General features: G+C 35.8%; 1 protein-coding gene across 8 annotated transcripts in view; it reads right to left on the bottom strand.

Moving 5' to 3' along the window:
• The window catches only part of Herc1 (HECT and RLD domain containing E3 ubiquitin protein ligase family member 1), a 172,436-nt gene that overhangs the window by 116,229 nt on the left and 37,612 nt on the right, over positions 1-18,595 (bottom strand). For all 8 annotated transcript variants that reach the window (XM_048423144.3, XM_048423145.3, XM_087905330.1 and 5 more), the window contains exons 3-12: positions 15,598-15,693; positions 13,771-13,965; positions 11,869-12,180; positions 9,064-9,160; positions 8,399-8,542; positions 5,672-5,799; positions 2,630-2,774; positions 2,243-2,414; positions 428-562; positions 14-179 (exon numbers count right to left, since the gene is read on the bottom strand). In XM_048423144.3, the coding sequence (XP_048279101.2) occupies positions 14-179; positions 428-562; positions 2,243-2,414; positions 2,630-2,774; positions 5,672-5,799; positions 8,399-8,542; positions 9,064-9,160; positions 11,869-12,180; positions 13,771-13,965; positions 15,598-15,693 (1,590 nt within the window). The remainder of the gene's footprint in view (positions 1-13; positions 180-427; positions 563-2,242; positions 2,415-2,629; positions 2,775-5,671; positions 5,800-8,398; positions 8,543-9,063; positions 9,161-11,868; positions 12,181-13,770; positions 13,966-15,597; positions 15,694-18,595) is intronic.

Here is an 18,595-nt window from a genome sequence, read left to right as displayed (position 1 = left end):
TCTCTTCTCTTACCTCTTGGATTTCATCTGGGACAGTTGAATCCATCAGCCTGAAGAGTAAATTTCGAAGTGGACCTGCTTGTCTCCCAAGAATACTGGTAGCTACCCCTCCTGCAAGGGCCAGAGCTAGGTGATTTGAAAGCAACTTCAAGCACAGCTTAAGAAAATTATGGTGTTCCCTGAAACAAAACAAGCTGTTGTGAATTTCTGAAGCACAAAAGTAAATGCAATATCTAAGCTGAGTATCATTTTTTTTGTGACATGATAACCAATGATAATTTTTAAAACATCAGTTATGAAACTAAGAAGTTATTAATAAAAGCTTAGCTCTTCTCTAGTTTATAAAGAGGATTGATAAAATCTCAAGAAAAACAAGAATTAAGTCAAAATTTAAAAAGAGTAATTAATACACATATTTACAACATACCTTGATGAAGGGAAAGGCAGTGGAGGAATCTCACTGTTTATTTTATCACAGTATCTCTCAAGAAAGGATCGAAGATGTGAGAAGGTACTTTCTTCAAGATCTACGCAATAAGGCCGGTGCCATGCAACAACTTGTCTAGAAGAAAGCATCAGAAAATGGTCCAACAGCCTTATAATCAAACTTCTACACATGATCATAAACAAAAAACAAGACATGCGGGATGGAGAGGAGAACAGCTTCCTTGATTTAAAAGTATAGCCACTGGGTTTTCTGGGGGTTTCTGTCTTTTTTTTTTTTTTTGGCTTTATTTTGCTTTTTGCTTTTGTTATTTGAAGTAATTTATTTTGTTTTACAAATAAAACAAACCAGACAAAGAGCAATGAAGTTAAACAAACGTTTTAAACCAATAAAGCCTAGTTCTGGTCTTAATCTCCTCTAGATACAGGAAACTGAACTATGTGCATGATATACATGTATTCACATATGTGTATGGAAAGCAGACAGAGGCTGGTGTCCAGTACCATCCTCAGTCACTCTCCACCTTAGTTTTGGAAACAAGGTTTTTCACTGAACCTGGAGCTCACTAATTTAGCTGAACGAGCAAGACAGTGAACTCCAGAGATTCATCTATGCATACCACCACAACCTAAGGACCAAAACTAAAGATATGGTCTGTATGTAGCACCTGGCTTTTACATGGAGGCTAGGGATCTGAACACAATTCCTCATACTTGCAAGGCAAACATTTTACTGACTCAGCCATCTCCTCAGTTTGACACTTAACTTTTCAAACATTCTCTAAAAACAGAGAATTCAAAATGAGAAGAAAATTAAATTATACAGCTTCTTGCTTTTGAAATATATGTAAACTCAATATGCACATGAAAAGGGATCTAAATGTCATTTTTATAACAGAGTCAATGCTAGAAATTATATATACTTTTAGTGTGTGTGTATTATTATGTATGTATTAGTTAATCTTAAAAATCACATTACACTTCTTTCTAAATTTATTAATATTACTGTTATACTCTTATAGGGTTACATGTGAAGTATTCTGCCCAAAGATTCATGTGATGAAGGCTTGGTCCACGCTGGTGAATACAATATTGAAAGAAGGTGGCTATTCTGCTATACCATAATGTTCTGACTTACTTCAGGCTAAGGCAATAAATGCCAAAGAGCATTTATTATTTATTACATGTACCATGGACTGGTACATGTAAACCAAAGCAAATCCTTTAGTCTTTTAAGGTGTTTATATAATTTATTATTACAGGCAAAGGTATTAACATAATTACCTATGTAAATAATAATACTTGTTTGATAATGCAATATGTTGATGATTCCTATCTGATGATACAAATAACTTTAAATTAACGTGCGTTTACACAAAACTTTGACAGTGAAGAGCTACAAATGGTCTGTTTACTTTTCACATGTAAAATTCCACAAAAGAAAGGCATGTTATGATAAACCCAATGTTTCTTCCCAATGCCATCTGGACCCCCACATGGTGTGTTATCATAAATAAACAGTAGTTGAGTGGTCTGTTTCTTATTCTTACTGTAGAGATCTGCATGTGTTATTCTGTTAAACATGAAATATATCTACTATCAAATAATATACCTACTATCAAAATCTGTACTATTTAGAAATTAATTTTAATATACTATCATCATTATTACTACTATTTAACTATTCAAGTTCTGAAGTATATTGTGTAATGTTGACTCAATGGACATTCAGTCTTAAAATAAACATAGGAAAATATTTTTTGAAAAACTCACAAGAATGTTTAAACATAGCACTTACCTGTCCCTAGGGAGAGCAGTCCATGCCAAACTATGTGATGTTCCAGCTGAGATCTGCTGAATAGCTATGCCATCTAAGCCACTCACTTTTTTTGGTTTAGTAATGGGACCTGTGGAATTTCCCTGGCCACACTGCCCCATGGAGTTATTGCCCCAGGCATAAACTTCATTATCTAAAAATAAGACATAAGGTATAAAAGTTAAATTCAAATGTTAACAAATTTAAGAAAAAGAATAATTAATAATACTTCTTTAAAAACAAAGACTTAGACCACCTGTAATCCTGCACTAAGGAGGTAAGACAGAAGGATTTAAAGTTTGTGCTATAAAGTTAAGTTATAAAGATGCTACCTAAAATACTACAACAAACGAATAAACAGGACCTTACCATGAGAAAGAGACAAACAGTGACTATCTCCAATAGAAATATCAACTACTCTTGTGGCAGCCAATTCTTCAATGAGCTTGGGTCGCAAAGCAGTAGCTTCTGAAGAACCACAACCTAGACAAGCCCCACAGCCCCAAGCATAGACCTGAAAAGACAGAAATACAGAACACATCAATTCCAAAAAACAAGTAGACTATTAACTAAAATTATCAACAAGTGTGGTAACTTCCTGCTATTAAAACAATATAAGATATTAAAATAATATTTAGTGTTTTGATCATTTTAAAGATGGTCATGGTAGCCCTCAGGAGCTAGTCAACAAGACAGCTGGGAAGCAAATATACCAGCCCTTAGCTGCCTCAGCTGATCATCCCCATTCCTACTCTCCAAATAATCCTCTCAAAAATACACAAGCATAAAAAAGTAGAAATATTAAGCCATTAGAACACTTAAGAAAATTAACAGTAATTATTTCTTAGCAAATATCTGCACCTTGTTTGTTTCATTAGAAAAAAAGTAGCTAGGCTGTAGTGGCATAGGCCTTTAATTCCAGCACTCAGAAAGCACAGGGAGGTGGGTCTTTGAGTTCAAGGCCAGCCTGCTCTACAGAGTGAGTTCTAGATCCCATGTGGAAAACCAAAAAGAAAAAAGGAAAAAGAAAAAAGAAACAGGGTGCAGGGAGGGAGAAAAGAAAAAGGAAAAAAGGAAGAAAACCCTATCTAAAATAAGGAAGAAAAAAACACTGCCATTTATTGTGCTGTCTTTAAACACCCAGTATATGAACAGATGAGCAGCTTTAAACCGGCCACAGATAAAAATGAAAGAAAAACAGGAGATCCTCTGCTAAAGTTAGCACAAACTGCCTTGCACTTGGCTAAAAATGTTCAATCTAAGCAGTTATGGAAATACTACTTTAAAATTTCTACTTACTGCTGGGTGGTGCTGTGGCGCAGGCACACAGGAGGCAGAAGCAGGTGGATCTCGGATTTTGAGGTCAGTTTCATCTACAGTATAAGCTGTAGACAGCCACGGCTATTATAGAAACCCTGTTTCAAAAAACCAAAAATAAACATTTAAAAAAAAAACCTTCTACTTATATGTTTCTTACATGGTAGACTAGACCAATAAATGATAAAAATTAATAATATAAACCACAAAACTGATTTTACCTATCACAAAGGATGTGTGAATCAGCAGTCACATACCTCTCCTGAACGTCCACCTTTATTTGCTACTAATTAAGAATAACAAAATGAATAGTGGTTGACTTATGTTATCCACGAAAAGACACATGAAGAAAAGGAGATAAGAGGAGAAATGACTTCCAATTTTACAATCCAAACTAAACAAGCACCAAACTGAACAACTTTTTCTTTCAATTGCCTGTGATATAATTATATTCACCCTTATCTTTATGCCATAAAGGCTTTTTCTGTTATGGTTATTATTTTTGTTTTGTCTTCAACTTATTTTAGGAAAGATGGGTAAGGACAGGTTAGATGTCTTCATCAAAACAGAAGACCATATATTTATACCAATTACTAGAAAACCTACTTAAGACAAGTACAGGTATTAAAGAACTCCAGTATAGCAAAAGCCTATTCAAACAAAGATTAGGAACTAAACACAGGGAGGGAAACATTAACGAGACTTTTAAATGGCTCCAAGTCCAATACAGTACTAGTACTCAGTAAGGCCCTCTTAGCTTTCTTTGGAATATTCTTTTAGCTGAGCACTAGACTAAGAATACTTGTAGCTCAGTTTACAATACTTGCTTAGCATGCAAAATGTCCTGAGTTTGGGCCCTAAAACATACCACACGAAAAGAGTACTTGTCCTGCATTTTAGGCATTATGTCATGCTGTTAAAAAATTCATTATGCATTAAGACAGAAGAGTTACATTTAGTAGAAAATTAGACTGAGTAGGCCTGAGGGAACTGAGAGACAGATGGCGTAAAAAGCTCCACAGGTGTAAGAGAAACAGAATGGCTCATCAAAGTATTTCCTCACACTTTATTTTTTGTAAACATACACACTAGACTTCACATAACCTAATATGTTCATGATAAAACTATTCTATATAGCAAGTAATTTGCAAATTCCTTTGGAATATAATGCAATAGCTTTACTGTTTATTATTTGCCACCAACAGTTATACATAAGAACTTTAAATTCAAATCTTATACAACCTTCTGGGACACAACGCAGAAATTATTTCCTCTCTCATAAAAAAAAAAGAAGAAGAAGAAGAAGAAGAAGCATATGTCACTTAAGGGAGGCCTGAGATTTGCCTGTGGATATAAATCCAACAAGTGAGCACTTGCTGATTTCAATCCATGGATTCTTACTACAAAACCAACTGTGAGGAACACATGAAAGGCCATATATTTATACCATTTTTTAAGTATTTAACTGACTCTATAATATAATAAAAGTTTATATTAGATTTTTCAGCATATGAAACACACGTGTCTCATAGAGTAACTAAACTAAATGTGAATGTCAGCTTTTGTTGGTCATCTACTTTGTCCTGGCATACAATGGCTCCTACATTTTAGGCCAAAGTGGCTGGAGAACACCAGGAAGAAAACATTATTCCTCATTAGGCCTGGTTCTCTTCGGTACCACCACACTTCCCATCTGGAGATTTTCTCTTTACCCTCTTTTTTGATCATCTTACCTTTTTAGTTCATATTACTGGTCCCCTCAAATTTCTGTTTCCTCACTATTCTTTAATAAGAAGGAGATGTTGAGATGCCTCATTGATTGGGGGAAGAGGGTTAAAGAGTTCTAAGCACTAAATGAATTTATTAAATCAACTTACTTCAAAGAACAGGGGGAAGAAAGAAAATGTATTCAGGTCACACAAGCAGGTAAGAAAATATGGCTCCTTTTCATCAACTACACTTGAAACAAAACAGTATTTTTATCTCAATATGTTGCCTTAAAATGTTTTTCTTTTAATTCCAAACTTCAGGTTCACTTTTTAGCTACCTAGTCCTTTGAAATACTCTTTTTTTATGTTCATTCCTTAGTCCTACCTGTCCTGTTGATGTCAAAGCAAGTGAAGACTGGCTCCCAGCACAAACTTTGCGAATAAACATTCCTTGTAAAGCTTCAATAACTTTGGGTTTATATACTCTGTTGGTATCACCATGGCCAAGTTTGCCTACATACATAAAAAAGAAAACCATATTCAAGTTAAGCAAATTTTTAAAGCCTGTTCATTTTTTAAGCACTGAAGTTTCAATAAAGTACTTTAATTTTTATAGCAATAACCAGGCAGATGAAGAAACCCATTCCTGATAGCAGACGGCATTAACAAAAGAACATATCTGTTTCAAAAAAGTTAATCATCAACAACTAACAGTCTTCTGTGTCTTATTCTCAATCAATAAAAACTACTTTAAAGAGAAAATAATTTTTATCCTCCTTTTAGTCATATGTCTTTTAGGACTTAAACATTTTTAGAATTTAAAAAAATTAAGGATTAATTTTATTTTTAATTGTGTGTGAGTGTGGTGTGGGGGAGGGAAGAGAAAGAGAAAGAGAGAGGAGAGAGATCAGAGGTACTGAATCCCCTGGAACTGGAGCTACAAGTAGTTGTAAGTCACCTGATGTGGGTGTTGGGAATCAAACTCGGGTCCCCTTAGAAGAGCAGTTCTAGCTCGCTCTTAACCACTGAGCCATTTTTCCATCCCTTATTTTATTTTTATTTATGTGTGTAGGTTTGAATATGTGCATGTGCATGTGGGTTCCCAAAGAGGCCAGAGAGAGCGCGGGATCTTCTGGAGTGACAGTGACAAGTAGTTCCAAGTAGCTTGCTTGATGTGGGTGCTAGGAACCAAACTTCTCTCTGAAAGAGCAGCAAGTGCTCTAAACCACTGAGACATCTCACCAGTGCCTGTATTTCTAACTTTAAATGTGTTGACAGGCTAAACAGGCATTGTAACACAGGGGTATAATTCTACTTCTCAAAAAACAGAGGCAGAAGAATAGCTGCAAGTCTAATGTCATACAGCTAGACCCTGTCTTTGAGAAATATATAATCCCAGTATACGGGGGAGGGGGAGCAAGAGGATTAAGAGTTTGAGGCTAAACTAGAAGCAGTAGCTCACACCTTTAATCCCAGCACTTCGAAGATAGAGGCAGGCTGATCTCTGTGAGTTCAAGATCAGTCTAGTGTATAGAGAGAGACTGTGTCTCAAAAAAATAAATACTTAAAAGTAAAAAAAAAGGTCAGTCTGGACTACACAGTGAATTTCAGGCCAGAAAGGGATATTTCTTTTCAAACTAGAAAAAATTGCTGGCAGTTCACATAATTTTTAAAAAGTTAAAGAAGATTCAATAGTTCAAAAATAGAAAACTTGGACAACAATTAAGAGAGGGAAAATGGTTAACATATAAATGTAACCATACTAGAAATTGATTAAAATATTAATTAAATTATATTATTTTACCTCTTAAATTATTTTCTAAGCTATCATTTTTTGTTTGGTTTAGTTTTTGTTTTCTGAGACAAAGTCTTGCTAGCCTCTAACTTTCAACCCTCCTGCCTTATCCTTGTAAATCTTGGAACAGCAGCAGGAGAGAGCCACCACACCTGGCTAAAATTATCTTACTTTTCATACCTAGTGCTATTGATCTATGTGTACAAGAATTCACACAGCTGACAGAGTAACTAATTAAAGTGAACATAAATCTGCTCACTCAAGGCAGAAGTTTCTTTTGTTTTTGTCTGTCTTCCTAAGAGTCTATTTTGCTTTCCTATATGATAGAGTAGGGAAAGAAAGCACTGATTTTAACACTGGGGGGAAAAAAAACTGGGGGACATCTTGCAACTCAACAACAAGAAACTGTAGTGGTATTTCCACTTGTATTTTAGTAAATATAGCTTGCCTGAAGTTCAGAGTAAAACAGCCGTACTGATCAGCCTTACAGACCAGGCAGTGGTGACAAAACACCTTTAATCCCAGTAGCCACACTAGTTTGCCAAAGAAACCAGGGCGGTAGGGGGCACACCTTTAATCCCAGACCTAGAGAGGAATATAAGATGGTAAGAAACAGCTCTCACTCACGTCTCAGTCTGAGAATACTAGAGGCAAAATCGCCATTTCAGACAGAGGTAGAGATAAGAGCTGTTTTGCTTTTCTGACCTTCAGGTTGAACCCCAATTTCTGTCTCTGGGTTTTTATTAATCATGCTACAAGAAACTTACTATATAATTTATTTTATAAACTGTCCTAAAGATAAAGGCAATAATATTTTAGGCCTTTTGAAAAATTAGTAAAATGACATGTTTATTGATAGCCATAAAATATTGCTACATTAGAGCCAACAAGTTATAAAATAACATATATGAACCACATAGACCTATGTTGGCTTTCAAAAAAGGCATGTATAAATGTACATATATTTAGCAGTCTGTCTACTAATGTGTTAACAAAGGCTAAAATAACATTTTATTTCAAAAAAATAATTTAGCCAAGCAGTGGTGGCACACGCCTTTAGTCCCAGCACTTGGGAGGCAGAGAGGCAGGTGAATTTCTGTGAGTTTGAGGCTGGCCTGGTATGGAGAGTGAGTTCCAGAACATGCTTCACTACCCAGAGAAACCCTGTCTTAGGGAGAAAAAAAAAAGAAGCAATTTATGTCTATCCATCTATATATTTTAGTTTTTTTATACTAAGCATACATACTAGAAAATAATTTTTTTCAATTTTTAAGAAAAAAAATCCCAAAGTTAGAAAAAAAAATTTCTTTTACATACCATTGTCTCCTCCTCCAAAAGACCACACAGTTCTTCCATCTTTGGACAAAGCAATTGTATGTGAACTTCCACAAGAAACCTCTCCTACATTGCTAATATCTTTTACTAGTGTTGGAATGTTACGGCTGTTACTGTCTCCATGACCTTAGATAAAACACAGAAATAATGTTAACTCCTTTTCTCCAATTTCACAAGAGTAATATGCTATCTGTTATTTTAAATGCAAGTAAATACAAAAAGAAAATCATCTCTACCTGCTCTGCTAGGTTGCTCCCTACCTGGGGGAGACAGGCATATTAATGAGTCATTAGAGCATCCTAAGTTTCTGCCTTTGTACTCACCTTATCTGTCTAAAAACACATCCATGTTAACTTGCTTTCACTGATAAATACAATGCTTTCACTGATAAATACAATAGAATCTTTAGGATCATGATGTTATGTTTCTTATTTCTGAAACTACAGTGCCTGGTTACAATACTTACAGATTTTATTACATCTTAAGATAACATCACCAGAATCTAGGCAAAATTATCTATAGAAATACAATCAATTTTGAGTTTAAAATTCATATAATAAATGGCCTAAGAAATCTATGCTCACTGGTTCTTAGCAACTAATCATTTCTGTTCTCGGTGAATAATTCCAAATTTTAAAAACTCTTACCTAATCTTCCAAAGTCTCCTTCACCCCATGTATATAATTCACCATCCTCTGTGACAGCAGCACTATGTCTGTATCCAGCTGACACACAAACAACTACCTGGATGGCACATAAGTAAATCTGATAAGCATACAAATGCTAAAACACATATACACAGGGACATCAAAGACATTATCACTCATAACTCATGTAGGAGCCATCATGAGGACCAAAGCTATTGACTAAGCAATTACTTAAGTCCATGTTCTGCTTGCTGAGCCCTGAATCCCAGCTTTGACTCAAACAAGAGAACAAGTTTTCTCAATCCAAAAAGGAAACATTGTGATTTCTAGCAAAGAGATCAATCTGATTAATAGCAGGAAAGCTACATCAATCAAGTCTTTACTGAAGGAGCTGGAGAGAATGCAAAAAGAAACAATGGCAACTTTTAAATCTAAGATTAACATAAAACAGAGGTCTTCACCGAGCAAGAAAAACTCATTACATAATTAGCAACTCTAAAAATACTTGTTATTAACAATATAATTATAATATAAACTCACATTAAACTTCTCACTGCCCTTTTTGTCATCAAGAAATTATCTTTCATTAGTACAGTGGTTCTCAACCTTCCTAATGCTCTGATCCTTTAATACAGTTCCTCATGATGTGGTGGATAAAATTATTGTCACTGTTACTTCATAACCGCAATTTTGCTACAGTTATGAAGCACAATGTAAATATCTGTGTTTTCCAATTCTGTGTTTAGGTGAAACCTGTGAAACAGTCATTCAATCCCCAACTGGGTTGTGACTCACAGGTTAAGAACCACTGGATTAGTAGAATCAAGGCAGTAAGGACATATAACAATATACCCTGGGGATGACTTATACCTTCCAACACTGATCAATATTATCAACTAGTTAAAAAAGCACCAATAACTCCCTATCTTTTTAGCCTCCAAAAATGAGAATTCACAAAGAAACTTAAATTAACTTAAAATATTATCATTTTCCCATCATGACACTTAAATTATACTGTTATATATATAAGGGGAATGTTTAAAAGAATAGTTAGTAATGGAATTAAGAAAAAAAATATTAAAAGAAATAGAAAAATCACAAGTGTTTAGAATATTTAGAAGAACCTTAAGAGTTTCATATCATATTCAATACTTTTTCAGTCACTGAGGTAGGGCCTCATTATGCTCACTGCCCTCAAACTGGCAACCCTAACTGTTTTTATCTGGAATTACAAATGTGTGCCACCATACCCAGCACACTCTGTACCTTTTGTTGTTTACAAAGCTGCCTATCAAGTTTACAAAGTAGGAAGTTACAAGACCCGTTGTTTTTGGGTTGATGAGTGAGTTGAAACAGTACAAGTCATAGTTGTGTGGTATTTATTTTATAGCCATTTGAGAATATCTCTCATGACAGGAAAGATTATTATATATATTCTTTTATAAAATTTAAAATTTTAAAACAGAAACAACTTAAGTCTTACCTCTGTAAATAAAAGTCAAAAAAAATAAAAAGTTCTGGAACCAATTATTTAAATGAGACTCTTGACAATCACTTAACTACTCAAAATGCCTCATCAATCAAGGGCTAGAGAGGTGGCTCAGTACATAAAGTGTTTGTCATGCAGACTTAAGAATCCAAGTTCAGTCACCAGAACTCATGCAAAAAGCCAGAAATGGTGGCACGTGTTTGTAATCTCAGGCTGGAACTGAGGAGAAAAGAAGTCCCTGGGCTTGGCTAGTCAGCTTGGCTTAACTGGTGAGACCCTATCTCAAAAAACAAGGCTGAGTTGTAAAGAGTTTGCTGCTCTTGCAGAGAACCTGGGTTTGGTTTCTAGCACGTACACAGTTTCAAGAAATTTGGCATCCTCTTCAGGTGTCCTCAGGCAACAGGTGTGCACGCACGCACACACAGAACACACATATACATGCAGGCAAAACACCCATATGCATAAAATAAATCTTTTTTGCTTGTTTTTCGAGACAGGGTTTCACTGTGTAGTCCTGGCTGTCTTGGAATTCATTCTGTAGACCAGGCTGGCCTCAAACTCACAGAGGTCCACCTGCCTCTGCCACCCTATTGCTGGAATTAAAGGCATGTGCTACCACCACTACCTAGCAAAATAAATCTTTTTTTAAAAATATTTATTTATTTGTTTATTATGTATACAGTATTCTGTCTGCAGGTCAGAAGAGGACACCAGACCCCATTACAGATGGTTGTGAGACACCATGTGGTTGCTGGGAATTGAACTCAGGACCTTTGGAAGAGCAGGCAATGCTCTTAACCGCTGAGCCATCTCTCCAGCCCCAAAATAAATCTTTTTTAAAAGATGTATTTTTGTTATTTTTTTTTATTATGGAGGGAGGACACGTGCATGAGCGTGCAAGTACCTATGGAGGCCAAAGACACTGATCTCCCTTGGAATTGGTGTGACGGGGTAGTTGTGAGCCGTCTGATTGGGTGCTAGGGACAGAACATGGGTCTTCTGAAGAACAGAAGACATGCTTAGCCACTGAGCCATCTCTCTAACTTCCCCCCCCCCCAAAAATCTTAAAAAGTAAAATGCTGTCCTAGAAACAACACCAAAGGTTGACCCGTGCCCCCCACATACACATGTAAAGAACTAAAACTGAATGACACATGTAAAGGCATTCTATAACCTATAAAACAGTACACAAAAAGATAAGGCAGAGTGATAAACAAAAGGTGACTCAGAAAGGAATACATCAAAACGCAACCAATACTGTCAATTACTATACCACTGCATCTGATTATTTGTAAATCCACAAAAAAAGCACATACCTTTCCCTGTAGTGGGCCCTGGATAAGCTTGGGGTATTTCTGGGTTGAACTGTTCCCATGTCCCAGTTTCCCATAGTCACCATCACCCCAGCTGAAGACTTCACCTTCTGTAGTAAAAGCTAAAGTGTGACCATCGGAGCCTTTAGATGATGAAACTTTTTTAATGGACCGGTGAGGCTCAAAAGTTAACTTTTTTAAAGTAGACTGATTATTGGAATCTCCAAGGCCCAGTCTCCCATAACTGCCTTTACCACAAGCTCTCACAGAGCCATCTGTAGAAATGACAAATGTGCAATACTGTCCAGCTTCAATCTACAAAAGAACAACAGAATTTTAGGATAGAAAATATTTTGAGAGAGTTAAAGTACAATACTTCAGGTCAAGTTTAACAGAAAGGAAAAAAAGGAAATTGTTCAACGCAGAATATGGCATGATCTTCCATAGAGAGCAGTAAGCAGAAAACACCTCATTTGCACCTCATTTATTTCACACTGAGGATAAACTCACGATCTTTTAAGGTAATCTACCATAGCATGACAAAAATAAAACAATGGGGTTGGAGAGATGACTAAGTGGTTAATAGAACTAGCTGTTCTTTCAGAGAACTTGGGTTCTCATGACACCCACATGGCAGGTCACAACTCTTTAACTTCAGTTCCAGGGAATCTGACATCATTTTTCTGGATCCACGGGCACTGTACTCACATAGTACATACACAAGTATGCAGGCAAAACATCCATTTACATAAAACTAAATAACTTTTTAAAAAAATATAAAAAAATAAAACAACAAAGTAAAAATTATACCGTCCTCTTACAATTGGAGAAGGAAAAAAATTCCCATTAATTCCTTAACAGTCTATTAAAGTAAGAATCATTCACATAAAAATTATACTCACAAGCCAGGCGGTTGTGATGCACATCTTTAATCCCAGCATTTGGGAGGCAGAGGCAAGTAGATCTCTGTGAGTTCAAGGCCAGCATGGTCTACAAGAGCTAGTTCCAGGATAGGTTCCAAAGCTACAGAGAAATCCTGTCTTGAAAAACATAAATAGATAGATAGATAGATAGATAGATAGATAGATAGATAGATAGATAGATAGATAGACAGACAGACAGACAGGTAGATAGATAAATAGATAGATAAATAGTTAAATAAATAAATGTGTGTTAATATATTCTATATGCATAATAAAAATACAATTTAATGAAAATATAAAGTCTTACACTGAACTACAAATATAGAGGGGAAAGTGATCATAAGACAATGAAATGACAATCTGAAAAAGAGAAAAGTCCAGTTCTTATTATTACCAATGTTGAATATAAAAATAAAACTTGATGCCATTCATTAGGCTTTTATTTATTTAGTTATGTATTTATTCTTAATTTATTTTATTTATTTTTAGGATTTGGATTTTGAAACAGGCCTGGAACTAATTATATATACCAGGCTCTGCTTCCTGAGTACTACTAGCATTAAAGGTGTTTTGGACGTAGAAATGGTGTTAAAGATATTAAAGATGAAAATATGTATTTTTCTGTTAAAATGAATAATTAATGTGATATAATATATAAAAATAAAAAATAATCAATCAAGAACTTTTTTTCTTTTGGTTTTTCGAGACAAGGTTTCTCTGTGTAACAACAGCCTTGGCTGTCCTGGAACTAGCTTTGTAGACTAGTTTGGCCGCAGAGACCCACCTGCCTCTGCCTCCCAAGTGCTGGGATTAAAGGCATGAATCACCATGCCCCGTTTCAATCAAGAATTTTTACTCATTGAAAAACAGACTCAACATTACTTAAGGCACAGAAGTACACATACACACACACACACACACACACACACACACACACACACCATTATCTACCAGTTCACAGAAATACAGAGAGAGAACTTACAGTCTGAGCATCAGAGAAACTGGGAGCCAGTTTGGGTTGTAGTATTTTCTCCTGTGTGCCTTCTACCAACTGATGGCTGCTATTGCTACCCCAAACATATACTTCACAGGTTTCAGAGACAATGGGAGCATCACCAGTCTGAATGCTGTCTGGGCTAGCACATGTTCTTGAGTAGTCAGAAGCCATTCTACAAACCTATTAAAAATTTAAATACACAAAATAAGCAATACATTATTAGTCTAATTTTACATGTTCTCTGAAATTATTGTCTTAAGTTCTAATACTCTAAGCTACTCACATCTAACATCATAAACAGCTTTAAATAGATAGCTAGAATATTTATCAGCACAGAATAAATCACAAAAGAGAAAAACACATAATCCAGCCTTTTAAAATAAAAATGCTATCACATACACTTTACAGAAAAATCAAAGTTCATAAGGACAAAGTAGGAAGAAAACACCCCTGATAAACACCTTGCCACAGTGTTAACTTTTTTCATATACATGGTCATTACAATACATACAGAAGTGACAAATGATTCAAGACATTCAAGCAAAATCTTCTGCCTGCTCTGCACAATAGTCCATTTAATAGTAAAATAACATTAACCACTTTCCTCTAACGGCCATTTAAATTCTTCATCTTTATTATGTAGACCATTTTTAAGAATCTTATTGAGCCAGGCATGGTGGTGCATATCTTTAATCCTAGTACCATTATAAAGGAGGTAATACCAGGCAGAACTCTGTGAGTTTAAGGTCAGCCTGGTCTATATGGTGAAACCTTGTCTCAAAAAAGAGCATATTAATGTATTTTGTTAACTTCCTTTATAGAAAATCTCAGAAATGGGATTATACACATAAAAAAAGACAATTTTATGATTCTTGGAACACTTTATATCAACTTGCCTTCTAAAATGGTGCCATAGTATTTGATGCCACAGTATTTGGTCACCAATAAATGGAGGACTGTCCTGAAAACAGTGACAGTCTAGAACAACATGATACAGAAATGTACATAAAATCTAAGTTACAGCAAGGGCAGTGGTGGTGCACACCTTTAATCCCAGCACTTAGGAGACAGAGGCAGCGAACTCTGTGAGTTCGAGGTCAGCCTGGTCTACAGAGCAAGTTCCCCAAAAAAGGGGATATAAACACATAGACTAAAAGATTTTTAAAGACATTTTTTAAGTAGAAAAAAACTAAACTAGAGTCTAGGCACACATATGTAGCAACACAACTACAAAAAACTGCAAGGAACTTAGTTTAAAAGTCAACGTAGTACTTCCGCTGTGGAGGAGAAAACAAGAAATGACCAGAATGTGAAAGGATTTCTGCATTTTGGGTGTGTGTGTGTGCTCACATGCACTATGATACTCATGTGGAGGCCAGAGGATAGCTGGGAGTAGTCTGTTTCTTACTTCTACCATGTGGCGCCTGGAGATTACACTCAAGTTGCAGGTTGACAGTAAATGCCTTCAGCCCTTGAGTAGTCTCAGCAGTTTAAAATTTTATTTTGTTTTTTAAAACCAGTTAGAAGAGTATTTATTTTATAACAACTCATTAAGGCACAGAACTGGTTATATATCTTTCTGGATTTGTTTTACTCAATAATTATTTTTCAACAAAAGTTACCAGTATATGATCCAAAACAAAATAAATAAAAGGTGATACACTGAAAAGTATCTCTTTCGACTAAACACTGAGTTCCACTCTCCAGAGGCAACTACTGGCATCATTTCCTTTTAGAGCCTTTCTAGAGATCATACGACATAACATTTTACAACAATGTCTTTTTTAATGCAAAGCTATGAAGATTACATACCTCTTCAAATAGACATAATGCTGCCTCATAGAGTGAACATAAGCCTTCAGATGTTCTAGTTGGTTCTCTCCACTGACTACGATCAGCAGACGAACCCTGTAATTAAACATTGTAGGGTACAATATGGAAAGAAAGCAGACATATATGCTAAAAAAATCAATATACTACAAAAATCTATTTGAAAAACTGATATAAGTTTAAGTGTACTGTGATCAAATCTTAACATTAGGTCATGAAATCAACTAAAAGGGTTACAAAACCCAAATGATCAATTAAGCACCAATCCCTAACTGCCTCATTAAATAGTAAGAAAGTCATGCTAAATAAAACACAGGTTCTTCAGGACAAATGCAGAATCTTGAAGATAGCAGTCTACTTTCCAGTGGTATCCTTGACTCACTAAAGATATATGACAGTGTATGTGGCCTTGGGGAGAAGGAGGGGTAATTTCTGACTAGGTACACCTGCTATTTGTCCAGAAACGACAGGACAAATAGACAGAAACTAGAAAGCCAGCAATAAAGTTAATCTGTTACATTTTACAGCTGTTATAAGGGAATCATTTGTGGGACAAGTTAATTTAACAGAAGCAGGTTAAAAAGTATATAATGTAGTCAGAAAAAAAAATATGGGTTTCAAAGACTCAGGGTGTAAGAACAAATTAACACAGTAAATGGCCCAAGAGTTCATGTTATATTATGATGCTCAATAGATATATAAATCCAGGCTAACATAGTTGCCTTACACCTTCAAGATCAAGGTAAAAAATATCTTACCTCACAGATTAACATGGTAACTGAAAAAGAATATGCAAAGCGCCTGGTAAAAAACAGGCACTAAAATTAGTTCACTTCCTCCTTATTTCATGTAGTAAGGAGCAATGAATCAAAGATGCTGAAAAGGCATGTAGTAAAAAATATTATTAAATAAAAAACAAAATACACACACATATTTACTAGAAGGATTTCTTAAGCTTATAGAGTCAATTTGAATATCAAATCAATTTGTGAATACATAAACAAACTTATGTCTAGCACATTATTAGATCCTGCAGTAATCCAAGTACAGGGTGCAGGGGTGGGAGGAAGAAGCAATAAAACTCTCCCCACACCCTGCCATACATCAAGCCAAGCTCTCCCAGAATCTATTTCCAGGTACCTGGCAGTTCTACACCTCCCATTTGCAGCTTTAAGCAGGACTAAGCCTCCTACACATACATACACACCTATATACACAAGATAAATTTATGGTACATCACAGTACCTGACTCCTTGGCTTATAGACTAAGCCAGACTAAATCACGTGGTGTAGAATACTCCATACCTACTAGAAACTTATAGAAGTTAGAAACCCATGTATGAGCTCAAAGCATATTCTCCTTACCTCCCTTTCTCTCTTTCTCTCTCCCTCCCTCCGATTCTAAAGGGTAATTCTGTGTCAGCAATTTTCCTGAACCTGTTCTACCTGACATGCATTTCTGTTATACAAATAGACATTGTGAAGTCTAAAGTCCTGGGGTACTCCTTTACTTCTAAGGGAAAGGTGAAGAGGTCTCTTACTAATTTTGTTCTAGAAGGAAATACACCATGGCAAGTATATAACCATAGTCATGGTGTCTAATAATATCTTTTTCCCCTTTGGTAGGAAAAGTTATACAAAATGCATGGCTTATAAGAGTAATTGAGTGACTTTTCAAAGGAATATTAACATATGCAGAGGAACAGTATTTCAGATTTGAAAAAAGAAAACTTTAAAGTATGAAAGAAGAAAAAATACATTGAGAAAAAGAGATCTCCAAGTAAGAGGTTGTACTAGTGACTAAGAAAACACAAAAAGCTTAAGTGTTCCCCGCAGCTGTTATCTAAAGACTTTTGTATTTAGATCATAACATAAGGGTCTAGGTTTAAACAACAATTTAAGATTATAGACCTATGTCAATACTCTGTACCCCAACAAAGCATTACATGCAAATAAAACAGAAGGCATTTTTAGTGAATTTTAAATACATTTGCTAGGCTATTTTGGGCAATAAAAGAAACATGAACTAACTCTCTCTCTCTCTCTCTCTCTCTCTCTCTCACACACACACACACACACACACACACACACACACACACACTCTTCCCTTCCCCTCTTTTCCTCTTACAAAAATAAAAACAAAAAAAATCTCTGTGTATCACTGTGAATTCAAAGCCAGCCTGGTTTATACCAGGAATTCCAGGACAGCCACAGAAACAGAGTGAGACCATTTCAAACGCACACACACACACACACACACACACACACACACACACAGAGCAAAAAACAAACAACAAAAACCTGATCAATTTAACCTAAGAATAGTTAGCCCTAAGTCAGTTTTAAGTATTTGAGTCTTAACACTTTCAAATTCAAATTTTTATTCTTGGATTTCAAAAAGTTACTACATTTCAGTCTTGCACGTTCTTAAATTTTATCATACATAGGTTTATTCTTTAATACGCTATTATAGGTTATGGTGGTGAAGAAATTTTTACTTCTACGGACAAAAAACTCAGGGGCTGGACAGATGGCTCAGTGGGTGGGAGTGCTAGCTGCTCAAGTCCCAGCACCCACATGGCAGCTTACAACTGTCTAAAATTCCTATTCCAGGGGATCTGACAACTGCACGGACATACTGCATGTATAGCAAGAAAAAAAGGGGTAGGGGAGCTGGAAAGATGGCTTAGCAGTTAAGAGCACTGACTGCTCTTCCAGAGGACCTGGATTCAATTCTCAGCACCCACATGGTGGATCACAACTGTCTGAAGTTCCAGTTCTTGGGAACTTGACACCCTCACAAAGACATACATGTAAAAAGACGAAAGGGAGAGAGGGAGGGAGGGAGAGAGGGAGGGAGGGAGGGAGGGAGGGAGGAAGCCAGGCTCGCTCTTTAGACTTTTACTTAACTCATTCATTACTTCTCTTCATTCAGGTCTCTGTTCAGATGTCACAACTCGAGAGTCCCTCCCTGACTACA

This window comes from Myodes glareolus, chromosome 4 (assembly GCF_982192425.1).
Source record: "Myodes glareolus chromosome 4, mMyoGla1.1, whole genome shotgun sequence".
In the NCBI taxonomy this organism is placed as follows: Eukaryota; Metazoa; Chordata; class Mammalia; order Rodentia; family Cricetidae; genus Myodes; species Myodes glareolus.
The sequence above is the reverse complement of the archived record's forward strand: the minus strand, read 5'-3'. Positions and strand labels throughout refer to the sequence as shown.